The 15751-nt window shown below is 43.7% G+C and overlaps 1 protein-coding gene across 1 annotated transcript in view; it reads right to left on the bottom strand.

The window, feature by feature from the left end:
• LOC142296262 (dihydroxyacetone phosphate acyltransferase-like) overlaps nucleotides 1–15751 on the bottom strand; it is a 119446-nt gene that overhangs the window by 102222 nt on the left and 1473 nt on the right. Inside the window, exons 2-6 of the mRNA XM_075339632.1 lie at nucleotides 12826–13017; nucleotides 9311–9487; nucleotides 9070–9199; nucleotides 7930–8057; nucleotides 4224–4299 (exon numbers count right to left, since the gene is read on the bottom strand). Of these exons, the coding sequence (XP_075195747.1) occupies nucleotides 4224–4299; nucleotides 7930–8057; nucleotides 9070–9199; nucleotides 9311–9487; nucleotides 12826–13017 (703 nt within the window). The remainder of the gene's footprint in view (nucleotides 1–4223; nucleotides 4300–7929; nucleotides 8058–9069; nucleotides 9200–9310; nucleotides 9488–12825; nucleotides 13018–15751) is intronic.

Here is a 15751-nt window from a genome sequence, read left to right as displayed (position 1 = left end):
GTTTTTGAGCAGCAGAGGAGGACCCTGCAACGGGGCTCACCTGCTCCGGAGGCGATTGCGCCGGGTCTGCGGGAATCTGGGCGAGCGACGGCAGCAGGCGCAGAGCTTGCGCGATGGTCCGAGAAGCCTCAGAGAGGGAATCTACGGACTGGGACAGGGACGCTAGCCAGTCGGGGGGGGGGCGGGACGCAGGGCCCTGCAGCATATGGCGCTGTGGCGTCTGCGATATCAGAAGCGTAGGCCGCGGAGTCCTGTGGAGGCTGCGCGTCTGTAGAACAGACGGAGCATAGTGGGGCGTCCTGACCCTGGGAAAACTTGGACTTGCAGGAGGAGCATGCAAAAAATAGTGCAAAGGGGGCCTGCTTGGATTGGGTGGGCTTAGCCTTAGGCATGGTGAAAACAGGTACTCTCCCTGGTGGCTGCTAGGAAGGAGACAGGAGAGGGTTAACTCGTCCCTAAACTCAGAGAATGTTACCTAGTGAGGGCTACTCCTTAGGAGCAGAGCTTACCCAGGTCCTGCGTGCTGCCCACCAGTCCAGAAGGGGAAGTCCAGGAGAGCTGGCCAGAAGAGTCAGAACGCCGGCGCGCTGCAGCCTCAGGGGACCAGAGGCAGGCTAAAATGGCAAGGGGACGCTGGAGGAGGCTGGGGGAGGAGCAGGATTCCGTCGCGAAAACCCGGAGGATTCACAGCCCCCACCATCAGCCAGGAGGCAGAGCAGTGGGAGGATACAGAGGGAGACGACAGGCGGCCAATAGCGCTGCAGCGGGGGCGTGGCTAGGGCGCAGGAGCGACTAGGCCGAGACCGGGGACTAAATTTATGGAGAGGGCCGGGGGAAAGTGCAGGAAAGGTCGGTCTTACCTGCAATCGGCGGCGCCGGCCCAGCGATGGATGCGGTGCAGGCAGGGCTCTCTGGCCCTGCCTGTGTACAGCGCTGCTCGTCCAGGAAGGCTCCGGGGGAGAGCGTGCTGAGGCAGGGTAGTGGACATCATGATGGGGGTAGATCAGCCCCCTATCAGGAGAAGGCAGCGTGACAGGGCCCCATCTATTACACACACTGCGGAGGTTCCATCCCTGCTGTACTCCCCTGTACGCCCTTTGGGGTGATACCGCAGGGCGAATCAGGGGTGCCCACAAAACAACCTGCCCACACGCGCACCCCCGGGAGTGGTACCACGGGGACGGACGGGGGAGAGGGCCCGAAGTCTCAAGCCCCTGCGACCCTGGGGAGTGGTACCCACAGGGCTGCGGAGGATGAGTGAAGCGAATACCTGCAGAGAAAAAGACGACAGGTATGAGAGTGATGAGCGGCGCCGAAATAAAAGAAAAAAGCGCAAAAACATACATGGCTGAGGGGGGCCGAGACGGCCCACATCAGCCTCCTACGACACTAAGCTAAAAACTGATCTGAGCCCGCCTCCGGCTCGGGGTGTATACTGCTAGGGAGGAGCTAACTTTTTTATGTTTACTTAGTGTCAGCCTCCTAGTGACAGCAGCATAACCCATGGTCCTGTGTCCCCCAATGAAACGATAGAGAAAAGGGGGCTTCCCTGGATTTTCCATTGCCAGTGAAGTTAACACCAAGCAGTGGGGGTTAGCAGCCAGTAGCTACTTGGGTTACCCTTAGCAACAGAAAATGCAGCAGTAGCACATGCATTTTTTTTACCCCTAACCCTAGGGTTGGGGTTATGCGTTTGGGGTTTTTGTTTTTTTCTTTATTTTTTTAAAAAAACAAGACAAAAAACAATTGGCATAGGCTTTGCCGATCGAGCACCCAAGCACTTTACTGCTCACTCATCCCTACTCCTGACCACACAGCCAGCAGAACAAGTAATCAGATCAGCTGACTCCAGTGTCGTGACAATTACTTGTTCTGTGTCACCTGCATCCGTCACAGTGTGCGGGCTGTGAGGTCAGCTGAGTTCGGCCGGCACTGGAGTCACCTGATCTGAACTCAGCTGACCTCACAGCCCGCACACTCTGCGATGGATGCAGCAGGACACAGAACAAGTAATCGGCCGACACTGGAGTCAGATGATATGAACTCAGCTGATCTGAACTCAGCTGAACTCTTGACCACACAGCCCGCACACAGTCACATGTGATCGTCAGCAGACAGTGACTGCTGTTAACCTGCATCAAGGCAGCGTGTTCGGGCTGTGAGATCAGGAGTTCAGCTGACTCCCGATCAGCTGATTCCAATGCTGGCCGATAAATTCTGTTTCCCGCTGCATCCAGTAAAATAAAAATTGCGGTTGCATGCGTTGCACTTTGAAAACACAGGATCCTGTCAAATGCGGTTTGCGGTATTTTACCTACAGTTAAAAAACCGTAGCGTGAAAGCAGCCTTATACTTTTGAATGATGCCATCCATTTTACCACTACTAGTAAATGAGATAAAAATTCCACGTGTGGTGAAATTGCAAAAAAAAAATTAAAATAATAATTTTTTGGGATATGTATGACATTTTGATAGCTTATTACTGCTTTTTTGGGGGACCTAAATAAATACAATTTTGAGGTTTGGGTCTTGACCTTCGATCATTTGATCACCTAGTGTATATAGCACAAATCACTGTCTCCTGTGAAGCCTGGCCAAAGGCTGGGACTTAACAGAGCTTTGTGACACACGGAGGTCTTCTTCAACAGACACCTACTTCCATAGCACCCCAGCAGTGCCATGCAATCACGTTACAAGCCTGTTTTGCCATGGATTTTGCATAATTGCCAAAAACGTCACCTTATGTATTACACGGGTGCAGCCTAGGATGACTTCTATAAAAAAATGTATTGTCATGCTGTGAAATTGAAAATACACACTGCTGGTCAATGTAAGAGTGAAAAATATCTGTAACACGTAGGTAAGATTTGTTACGCGCAGATGTTATACTGATCACCTGCTTGGAGACATGTGTGTTAACCATTTCCTCCCTTAAGGGGGGCTGCATTTTTGTGCCAACACTTAAGGTTTTCCTGGCACCATCTTTATAGTCTACTATCCGCATCAGGCTTTATTCATTCGTGCAGGGATGTAATTTTGCATTCCATGGTGGATGAATGCAGCTGATAAACTGTGAACACAATCTTTATTTTATCCATTAATCGCACAACTTTTAGTGCAGATAATCTTGTACTAGTATAATTTGGCTACTGTTGAACAATATTGTCGCTTCCCACATATAGCAGTCTATTGTTGTGTATATTATTTAAAAACCACAGCACCACATGCTGAGATAGCCAACCATTAGGAGGCTTATATACCCCGGTGTTGGAATCCAGCCACCCTTCCTGTGCCGGTAAAGGCCCTGTCATACACAACAAGATCGCAAACTAGATCGTTGCTGTGTCAAAGTTTCTGTGATCCAACAACGATCTCGCCAGCGATCTCGTTATGTGTGACACCTACCAGCGATCAGGCCCCTGCTGTGAGATCGCTAGTCGTTGCCGAATGGTCCGGACCATTTTCTTCAAAGGCGATGTCCTGCTGGGCAGAACGCATCGCTGTGTTTGACGCCAACAAACGACCTCCTAACACAGTCCCAACGCCCGCCGAGATCGTTATACAGGTCGCTGATCGTTACTGTGTCGTTGGTAAGATCCGACTGTGTGACATCTCACCAGCGACTTCCGAGCGATCATTATCAGGTCGTATATGCAGCTGATTTTCTACACTATTACTACAGTATTTTTCCATTTAACATAGATCGACTATCACGTAGGTGGTAAATTATCTACCATTTATCAGTCTCAGAGGACAACTATCTTTGAACTTTTCTGATTCAATAATGTCCATGATTTAACAGTGTTATTTGTGGCCCTAGAAATCTATTGTATCATTGTATCAAGAGATAAGCACATTATTTATACAATTGGTGTGATACATTTGGGGTGTCTTTTGTCTTTTTTTTTGCTGTGATCCCTCTCACTGTAAGGTGCGACTTCTTAAAATTGGAGCTAGTGCATTTTTTCTTAGCGTCTTATATCAAAAAAATACAGTAATTCCCATTGAAACCAATGCACTATTTGGGGGACAGCATGTCCACATATTACACAAAGTGATCATTAAGGTTTGCACACGCTTTTCACATGTATTTCACAGAATAATGGCAGGGGCCACATAGATTATTCAGATTTTGCCCTTCGCCGTTTTAACCCCACACCCTTTGTGTACATGAGCATCTTATAATAAAAAGCCTGTCTAAAAGACAATAGGGTCATACCAACCGAATTTGGGAGTCAATGTTTTGCAGGTTCTGCTTCTTTGGCCTTCAACAAAGAACTCTACTGGAGCGTATCCAATCTGTGGGATAGAGCTTCTGGTTATTATGGAATATAATCAAAGACTGTGGCAAGACATTGTGTTCATTCTTCAATAAACATGATAAAGTGCAAAAGGAAGAATTGTTTTTGAGACTTTTTTTTCTCAGTCTCCATAGTTAACTGACAGAAAGGTAAGGTAAAACCTATTCATACAGCATAAGAGTCAAAGTTTGAGGAAATAATACTAAGAAAGGATTAGCGGATATGTTTGATAGGTAAATGGGCAGGTACACTGCACTTAAAGGGAATCTGTCACCAAGTTTTCAATACCCCATATGAAAGAAGCAAGATCTAAGAGCAGTGACCCTTATTCTAGCGATGTGTCACTTGCTCGTCTGCTTGCTGCCATTTTGATAAAATCACTGCTTTATCTGCTGCAGATAATATACAGGTTCTCTGAATGCATAGTTTTGTATAATCCCCCCCACACCACCGTTAGGATAGGCAGAAACCCGCCACAGTCGTCACAAAAAGCTGTCGATCAGTGATGAGTGAGGGGGGTTATACAGAGCTCATGAATATGGAGGACTACATGGTACCAGGTTTACTAATTCTCTAGTAAGATCTTGAGGATGGCGCCGGAGCGAGGAGAGGGGGCGGGACCTACTCTGAGAGCGGGATCTGGAGGGCCAAGGAGATTTACAGGGGAGGGGACATTTACTCAGAGAGGAGTGTCCCTCCCCTGTGCCGAACGGCCGCTGGGCGGAGCCGCACTGTCCCTCTGCATGATTGACACGCAAGGGCAGTGAAATCGAAACTAGGCCTCAGGCGAAGCCGGGGCCTAAATTTAAGCGATGCGGCCGGCGCGCAGGCTCCATCGGCGCTGTTCTCAGGTGACAACCAGAGAACCGGCCGGAAATGTCAGAACAGTTACACAGCACACTCTCCCCAACAATAAAGTACAAGGGACCCCCCGAACATAAACGTCTCAGATACTTAGCTTGTGAGACGCAGGGTTTCAAGTCCCTGGGGATGAGTGCTCCGTCCAGCAGGATCCTGAAGGGCTGCGGATGGAGACCGGTCTCCTGCAAAGCAGGGAGAACCGTGCTGGCTCCCACTTCAAGCCAGAGCCCGAGGGATGGTGAAGGAGCGCGGCATGTAAGGCTCCAGCCCTGGAATCAACCTTAACAACACCGCCGACACAGTGGGGTGAGAAGGGACATGCCGGGAGTCCAGGCTTGGACCCGCTTTTCTTCAAAAACTTTCCAAAATGAAAAATCAGATGAGAATGCATGTGTGGATGTATGCCTCCTGAACACAAAGCAATGAACTGGCTAGATTTGGTTATCCAGGGGGTGTATATGCTCAGAGGGAGGAGCTACACTTTTTTAGTGTAGTACTTTGTGTGTCCTCCAGTGGCAGAAGCTATACACCCAATGTCTGGGTCTCCCATAGGAATGATAAAGAAACTGTGCTTTTATCAAAACTTCAACAAACAGCTCAGTAAGTGACACATAGCTGGTATCAGGGTCTCTGTCTCTACATTATGCTTCTCTTAAATTAGATGGCAAAAACCTGGTGAAAGATTCCCTCTAAAAGAAATTTGGACATTTTGATAGTTATGGCATAACACATAACATGACAATGACTAATAAATGAAGATGCTACCAATGGAAGACGTCACTTGTAGAGATACCTGGGGTCACCAGGAGAAGTGTGCACAAACTTGCTCAGTTGTTTTCAGGACGCTCATACATTTGGAACAAGATTGCTGGGCACCTCTCCATTACTTGTCTGTCTGTATGCGGTGCCAATATCACCAGAGAGAACAAGGAATCTGGACCATCATTTTCCTATTGGGTTCATGTCTCAGAGGTGGTGCTTACATTTTTCTTGTGAATTTGGCATAAACTATTGCAACTCATTAATAACCAAGGAATAGGAAAGGCAGAGGGTGCCTCAGGCAACCACCACACAGCACCTCACACTCCCTACAGCTTCAAATTTTTATATATTTTTAAAAACATTTTACTTTAATTTTTTTAGTCCTATTACGGATTCAAAAATGAAGTCCCCTTAAGGAACTTGAAATTGCATAAGTTATATATTGCAATATCACAGTATTACCGCATATAGTAAAGCTCATGGTCTCCATTGAAGGTAAGCCACAGGCTGGTCTTCACAGAATTACCATCATGGCAGGCAAGAGACACTTCAGCCCGACCTAGGCTGCAATGGTAAACCATTGGTGCTCGGTGATCGCTTCAGGGCCGATGGATACGTGGAATGCCGTGCCCCATGCACTTTAACGGCCACTGTCAAAGATTGACAGCACCAATTATGATGTTTACAGCAGCAGGCGGAGCTCAGCTCCTAATGATGCAGCCTCAGTTTGCGAGCCTGCACTGTAGGCAGGAATCAGTATATGACATAGTAATACGTCATGTGTCGGGAAGGGATTAAAGCAAACCAACAATGAAATTTTGTGTGACAATGCAACATGTCTGATATTGTCAATTTATGCTTACTACCAAAAGGTTAATATGGCTTACATATTTCCGGTTTAGTGTCTTTCTCTCCAGCAAAAGGCTTGCAGAACTCTATGGCATGCAGCCAAGCACCAAATACTTTCCATGTGTGCGTTCTATGTAACACAGCAGACAAGATAAAATAAGGTACAATATACAGTGTGTCCACCCATATCCTCTCCACCGCCATTAACTTGAGAACGGCGGCAGCTATAGGCATAGAAGTGGTGTCTAGATATAGTAAAGTAGCCATGCGCTACGCAATGAAACCACCTATAGCGCCACGTGGTGGAAAACAACGGAGCTAGCATTTTTATCTCGAAAATGGAACGAGATAGACAAAAAAAAAAGTGAATTACAAAGTTGTAGGGCATCATCAATTCAATATGAAGCGACACCTTGCATACAGAAATGCTATGATTAGAACGTGTAAAACTCACAAGGCTGCGGACGTGAAGCGATACCTCATGGAGACTTCCTACAAGTCAATGGGTATGGTGGCTGCGTGGAGTGGCCTCCACGCTCACCTGACCTGACCCCATTGGACTTCTTTCTGTGAGGTCACATCAAACAGCAGGTGTATGCGACCCCTCCACCAACATTGCAGGACCTACGACGACGTATCACAGATGCTTGTGCAAACTTGTCACCTCCCATATTGCACAACGTGCAGCAAGATACAGTATGCTGTCCAGAGTTCAGATGTGCATTGCGGCTGATGGGGGCCACTTTGAGCATCAAATTTAAATGAGCACCATATGCGTGACCAGCATTCAATGCTTTTTTTTTGGGAAGGGGGGGGAGGGGGGGGTCCTGGGTTTCATATCATAGCATTTCTGTATGCAAGGTATCGATTCATATTGAATTGATGATGCCCTACAACTTTGTAATTCACTTTTTTCTCTATCTCGTTCTGTTTTCGAGATAAAAATGCTAACTCTGTTGTTTTCCACCAGGTGGCGCTATAGGTGGTTTCATTGCGTAGCGCATGGCTACTTTACTATACCTAGACACCACTTCTATGCCTATAGCTGCTGCCGTTCTCAAGCTAATGGCGGAGGAGAGGATACGGGTGGACACACTGTATAAGGCGCATTCTGTTTCGGGCCGTCAATAGACAAATAATTGGTTACTTTACTAACCCGCAACATTGTCTTCACATACTCAGCAAATACTGCCCAGTAAAGCTTGTTTCCACGAAATGTGCGTCTCATGAAGAAGGCACCAGACATCCGTAGCAACTCTCCCACAATTTTCATTCCCATGAAGTCTAAAGATATATAATAAAAGTTTTACTTTTTAGCCGCCTGTTGATTTTTTTGTTCAATTTCCCAATACACATTGTTTTCCAATCTTTTGGACAATCCAGAGACCTCGATAGTCCAGCACAGAACTACATGTTAAGCATAAGACAAAGCACAGAAGACAATAACGCAAACTGCCCCTATTAAATTGACACCAGCAAATTGTTATTTTTGTGCCGTAAAAGCATAGAATTTTCTTTTTATTACTGTCCAATATTCCAGCACTGATCAGGTCCTATTCATTTCAGTTTATAAAAAGCACACAAAAACGTTAACCCCCTCGGGATCGGACGATATTTTGTTTTTGTAGTTTCATTTTTTCCTCCCCTTCTTCCAAGAACCATAACTATTTTATTGTTTCATCAATGTGGCCATATGAGGGCCTGATTTTTCAGGAAGGGTTGTGGCTTTTAACAACACCAGTCATTTTACTATATCTTATACTGAAAAATGGGGAAGAAAAAGTACTGGTAGACAAAAAGAGGGGAGAGAACTCCCTACACCAAAGGATAGTCTCGCAAAAAGGGAGTAAAATTAAAAAAAAAAAAAAAATAAATATTCAAACTTAATTAAAATCTATATATGATATAGAAAAGGAAAGTAGACATATAACCTTACGCGTTTTGGATCCTACAATTTTGGTCCTTATTTGTAGGAATAAGGATCACATTTGTACGGACGAAAACGCGTAAGATACATGCCTCCTTTTCATCATATTTGGATGAAGTTTCAATAATTTTTTTTTTTAAATTTTACTCCTTTTTTGTGAAACTTTCCTTCGGTGTAGGGAGTTCTCTCCCCTCATTTTGACTACAAGTCAAGTTCACAAGTTCATAAGTTCACAATCAAAAAGGACGGCTGAATATGGAGGAGCATGGGACAACACATCAATCAGCCTCCTTCATTTAAAATACGCATGAACACTTGTGCGAGTCCAGAGAGTTTGGGAATTGATAATGCAGGCTGATATGTACTTACCCATTCCAGCTGCAATAACTGGAAGTGAAAGATCATATGTGTACAGTATATAGGACATCATCAAAAAGTCAATGTAGCTCCGATGACTGGGCAGCAGCACAACTGGATGCTCTTGAATAGCTTGACCCAACTGCAAAATTACATAATAAAAAAAGGAACATTTTAGTAATTTAAGCAAATGAAGAGTTTGGAAAAAACTCATGAAAGTCTTATTTCCCCTCTCCCATCTTTCCTTACTTACTCTCTGTATGCCTTCCTCATTGACGCAAACTTTATGGAAAAGCCTTTTGAAGACCTTGCTCAGCGTGAGAGCAAACATTCTGATAGCAGCCAGATTTAGGTTTTGACCCATTTCATCAAGAATCTCAGTTGCTTGATCCTGGAGAACATCAAGTGACTCCCCAGATTCCAAACTGATCTGCAGACAAATGGTGCAAGAAACGTGAAGACACTAAACAAGGGAAATGTAAGGTCACCTTTATTACCCAAATGTGTTTTTTGAGTATCCTAATATGTACGGGATTGCTCAAGAAATAAAAATAAGTAATAGAAGTATAACTATGTGACCATATTGATCCTCAAGGAAACCAATCATGGCAACAGTCAGAATTGTATTATCAGTACACTCTTACAATACTTATACAATGGAGTCTCAATAATAACATCACTTTGCTGCTTAAATAAAATCCAAAACCAGATTGCAACTGGTCCACAATATTAAAGAGGCTACATTAGTAAACTGTGGCTTATATCCATAGAACTAAGATCACAATAGACTTTCTATATCTATAATAATAGGTATCGTGAATTAGACTGCATGGTGTTAGATGACAAAGGAGTGATGCCCTACCTGCTCGCCAAATCCTTACAATAATTCTTCCTGCTTTTCAAAAAATATATCCTGCAGATACACTACTCACAAAAAAGTTAATGATATTTGGGTTTAAGGAGAAATTTATGGAAAACGTAGAACGTTCACTCTATAGTGATATGTTATCATGATACTAGGGCATTTAAGTAGAAGCATGCAATGGTGATTTCCTCATCAAAACCAATTTATTGAAAGAAAAGCCAACAACAGTGGTGGGTATAACCCCCCAAAAATGGCACTGTCTCAATAACTTGTTATGTGGCCTTGAGTATTAATTACAGTTTGACAACAATGTATCATGCTGTTCAAAAGTGGAGTTATTGTCTGCTGAGGAATGGCACTTCACTCTTCTTGATGAGCGGTATTCAGGTCATTGAGCTTCTCTGGTACAGAGTTACAAGCCTCTTCACAGCAACTCAGCCTGGAGAAAGGGCAGGCCGCTCCACTTGAGGTGCCTCAGTCTCCAGCAGCCATTCCCTAATTATGTGATCGCGATGAGCTGGAGCATGGTCATCCATGAAGATGAAATTAGACCTGTGTTTTTCATGCAGAGGCACAATTACTGGATTAATGATGTTATTTAAGTAGTAGGTGCTTGTCACGGTACCAGTCATATAGTGTAGGGCAGTTCTGTATTGACTAGACACACCTGCCCACACTATTACACCACCACCACCAAAGGCTCATCTGGTGACAACAGTGGCTGATGCATAGTGCTCTCCTTGTTGTTACCAACATCCTTGGCGGCCATCATTTCTGCTCAGCGTAAATCGACTGATCAGTCATCATCATTGTAGCCCACTAATCCCTCGTTTACCAAGATAACGACACCTGTGCCTGCTGGTGTGGTCAGGTACCCTTGCAGGTTGTCTATCACACAGACTACGCCGATGTAAACAGTTTTGAATGGTCTGACGTGATACTTGGGTGCCTCTCAACTCCCTTAAATGTGCCTGGGGTTGTGTGGCATTCATCATTCGGTTCCAAAGGGCATTGTTCACAATGAAGTGGTCAGTGTGGGATGTAGCCAAAGGACATCCACTTCTATGCCTTTCTTGTCTCTCTGTATTTCTGTTGCAACCTGCTGACAACACCAAGATCAGTGGCCACTTCCTTCTGAGAACATCCTGCTTGAAGCCTTGCAATGGCGAGGTGCTGTTGATCAATTGTTAGGTGAGGTCTTGATCTCATAATATCAAAATGTGAACTGCATGAGGAGGACTGTTTAAACACCTATTCTAATTGAACCCCGAAATTTATTGGACTATTCATGGATCAAACAACTGTTGTGAAAGTTGCTATAAATTTCCTTGTTAGAGAACAGTAAGTTGTGCAAAAAGTACTGAAACATGTGCATTCTGAAGTATAGAGAAGGTCAAATCAAGTTCACCTGAAAAGGTTAGAGGGCATTTTAGGATCATCCTGAAATTTCTCCCGAAAGCCAAACTTTTAATGTGAGTAGTGTATATTCGGCAGGATAGCTTAAAGGGGTTTTCTGGTCTAAAATGACAAGTCTGTGGTCACTCTGTGATTGCAGACTTGTGAATCCTCACATAGCACACCCCGTGTCAAAGCCGGGAACAGTGGTCATATGACTGTAAGTATGCAATACGCATACAGTATCCATCTAGATGAGCGCAGCCGCTCATTACTTGCATTGCTCACACCAGACTCGCCATGCTCTTATGGACCTTTATGTATTGATCTTATGTATTTATCTTTATGTATTAAGATCTTATGGATCTTTATGTATTGAGGCACTATCATGGGCAACAGAACAGTCTTTCCTCAAACGATTCCCACAAAGTTGGAAGCATACAATTATCCAAAATTTGTTGGTGTAACAAAGCATTAAGATTTCCTGGCGCTGCAACTTAGGCAAGGCATTCCAACAAAATAACCGGAGTAGATAGCCAAAATTATAGAAATTAATAAATAATAAATTTTTCAGAAAATAAAAAATTGGTATTGTCAAAAATAAATATTTGCTTCAAAAATTAAATAAATACACTCAAGATGTGCAATTTCAAGGATAATAGATGTATGGATTCCTAAAAGCTCAAATAAAGTGCTATATGCATAAAGACCCTATAAGAAAATATTGCACAATCCACAGAATGGGAGAAAAAAAAAAAAAAAAAAAGGCAATGGCTATAACTTAATACAGAAATATTGCACTCTCCCGTCGATGTAAACATAAATAAAAGCAAGTACATGATGTAGGTTAAATATACTGCCGTAATGGTTAAGTATAGCACAGACAATAGAGCAAAAATTAAAATAGAGCCAATAATAAAATTCACTTACCCACTAAAGGAAAATATAGTGTCCAAAAAGGGTGAAAAATATAGAGGGGTAGCGAGATGGCTACTATTAAAGATAGATTGTATTGTCTGATGGAATAGTACTAGCCTAACAGAGTACAGGAGGATACCAGCCAGAAAATCAAAGAGAGGAGGATGGATACACAACCAGCCAGCTAAGGCAAGTGCCTGGCTGCAAGATACCGTGTTGAGAGCAAACAGAAGTAGACAAATACCCCGACGACCGTTTCGCCTGGGGCTTCTTCCTCTTAATGAGTCAAGGCCATGCCCTGAACCAGAACCCCACCAAACTTTATAGTTGGCACAGACAGGGAACGATATCCTTGCATTCGCCAATCAGACTATTGTATATGTAGTAATTCTTTCTTTCTGAGAAATCGAGAAAAAAGGTGAAGGTCTTTCACATGAGATCACTTACTTTTCCTATTCACTTTATTTCACATGAGACCCTGCGTATAAGCAAGATGTAATCTACTTATTATCTGAAAAAAATATAATATATACAAAAAATAATTCCTGTAGGAAGAATCAGTGCTGGACAATTCTCCCCAGCTCTCTCACCTGTCTGATAACATGTTGTAGCTGGTCAGACTGTAACACCATGGTTTTCAGGGCACTAGGTTTGCATGGGATAAGGCTCCTATAGATGACCGGTGAAAAACATTTCATGGCATAACGCAGATCACTGGACTGACGTCGTTCTTCCAGGATATCTTCAAACACCTCCCTTTTCTTCCTTCTGAATTCCCTCTGCTGTGAATGTAATGGTACAGATAGTAGTTAATGATTAAATGGCAGCTACAATATAGCAATTCCTCATCATCTCCATAGTGGGTCTAGAACAGACCTGGGCAAGAGGCGGCCCGCGGGCCACATCCGGCCCACCTACTCTCTGTGACCAGCCCGCCTGGCTCAGGGCGTCCTTGCTGGCCGGTCAGTCATGAGGGCAATCTGACCTGTTGTCCAGAGCACCAGGCTCCGGGAGTCCCGTGGTCAGATTGCCCTCATCACACGATGCGTGCCGGGTAGGAAACAGAGGACAGATCCCGCAGCTCCGCACAGTCAGTGCAGGTAGCGGAACGCAGGAATCTCTCCTCTGTTCCCTGTCCGGCACTTTTCTCTGTGACACACGCGCGCCCTGATATCGTCCGTACGGCGCTCATGTGTCATTTGAAAAGTTCCCGCCCGGCAGAAGAAGAAGCTGCAGCGGCGGGGGCCCGTACGGAGAGAAGCAGCGGCGGGGGCTCCTAGGAAACCAGCGTCGGCGCAGCCTGGGCATGTGAAAGAGAAGCAGCTCAGCGGGGGGCTCGTACGGAGGTGCCCGAGGAGTGGACAATAAGAAGAGACAGGTGAGTGGTTACTAGTAACCTGCGGGGGGGGGGGGGGGGGAGGGGGTTAACTGTTGACAAATATTTGGGGTGTAGTGGTTTAGTATATGGGAATGTAGTTTTACAGGTGTGGTATATGGGGGGGTGTAGTGGTGTAGTATATAGTGGGGGGGTGTAGTGGTGTAGTATATAGTGGAGTAGTATATAGGGGTGTAGTATAATACAGGTGTATATAGGGGTGTAGTATAATACTACACCCCTATATACACACACCTGTATTATACTACACCCCTATATACACCTGTATTATACTACACCCCTATATACACCTGTATTATACTACACCCCTATATACACCTGTATTATACTACACCCCTATATACACCTGTATTATACTACACTCCTATATGCACCTGTATAATACTACACCCCTATATACACCTGCATTATACTACACCACTACACCCCTATATACACCTGTATTATACTACACCCCTATATACACCTGTATTATACTACACCACTACACCCCTATATACACCTGTATTATACTACCCCCCTATATACACCTGTATTATACTACACCACTATATACTACACCTGTATTATACTACACTCGTATATACTACACCTGTATTATACTACAGCATTACACACTATACAGGTGTATATAGGGGTGTAATGCTGTAGTATAATACAGGTGTAGTATATAGGAGTGTAGTATAATACAGGTGTAGTATATAGTGGTGTAGTATAATACAGGTGTATATAGGGGTGTAGTGGTGTAGTATAATACAGGTGTATATAGGGGTGTAGTATAACAGGTGTATATAGGGGTGTAGTGCTGTAGTATAATACAGGTGTAGTATATAGGAGTGTAGTATAATACAGGTGTAGTATATAGTGGTGTAGTATAATACAGGTGTAGTATATAGTGGTGTAGTATAATACAGGTGTATATAGGGGTGTAGTATAATACAGGTGTATATAGGGGTGTAGTATAATACAGGTGTATATAGGGGTGTAGTGCTGTAGTATAATACAAGTAGTATATAGGAGTGTAGTATAATACAAGTGTATATAGGGGTGTAGTATAATACAAGTGTATAAGGGTGTAGTGATGTAGGTTATCACAGGTGTAGTATATAGTGATGTAGTGGTGCAGTTTATTACAGGTGTAGTATATAGTGATGTAGTATATTACAGGTGTATATAGGGGTGTAGTGATGTAGTATATAGTGGTATAGTATATAGAGGTGTAGTTTATTACAGGTGTAGTGTATAGGGATGTATATTACAGGTGTAGTATGTGGCGGGTGTAGTGATGTAGTATATGGGGATTGTGTGTGTGTGTGTGTGTGTGTGTGTGTGTGTGTGTGTGTGTGTGTGTGTATATACATTTTGTGCATGTGTATATATATTATATACACACACTGTGTGTGTGTGTATATATATATATATATATATATATATATATATATATATATATATATATATATATATATATATATATATATATATATATATATATATATATTTATTACACATACAGAGTTAATTATATTAGTCCGGCCCTCTAAAACCATCCCAATTTCTCATGCGGCCCCATGGGAAAATTAATTACCCACCCCTGATGTATAGGATACATTCATCCATTACTGTATAGACACTAGGAATATATCCTTCGCTGTATATTCATTATAGTGAGAGTGATGCGGATTTGTATATTCCAGTGTTTTGGAATGATTTTAAATGCTTTTAATTTTGTATATACTCTTTTTCTAATGTAATAAAAAAATGATATCTATTGCACATGACACTTCCAGTATGTATTGAATGTATTTGATATGGAATTACTGGTGCCTTTTAGATACTCTTTTTTTGGTGTTGAGTGTTAGGTTTTGTTATCTGGCACAGAATTTCCATTATTTTCGGTGGTACTAACCCCCCCTTCCCCTTTCTTTAGTACCAGGATACAGTGGGCTCCACAACAGCACCAGGAGAAGGTAGTGCCATAGTATGGTGGGCTCCACAACGGCACCAGGAGAGGCTAGTGCCATGGTAAAGCGAGTTCCACAATGGCACCAGGAGAGGGTAGTGTCAGGGTAAGGCAGTTTCCACAATGGCACCAGGAGAGGGTAGTGTCAGGGTAAGGCGGG

This window comes from Anomaloglossus baeobatrachus, chromosome 3, assembly GCF_048569485.1.
Source record: "Anomaloglossus baeobatrachus isolate aAnoBae1 chromosome 3, aAnoBae1.hap1, whole genome shotgun sequence".
NCBI lineage: Eukaryota > Metazoa > Chordata > Amphibia > Anura > Aromobatidae > Anomaloglossus > Anomaloglossus baeobatrachus.
This window is presented reverse-complemented; position numbering and strand designations above follow the sequence as displayed.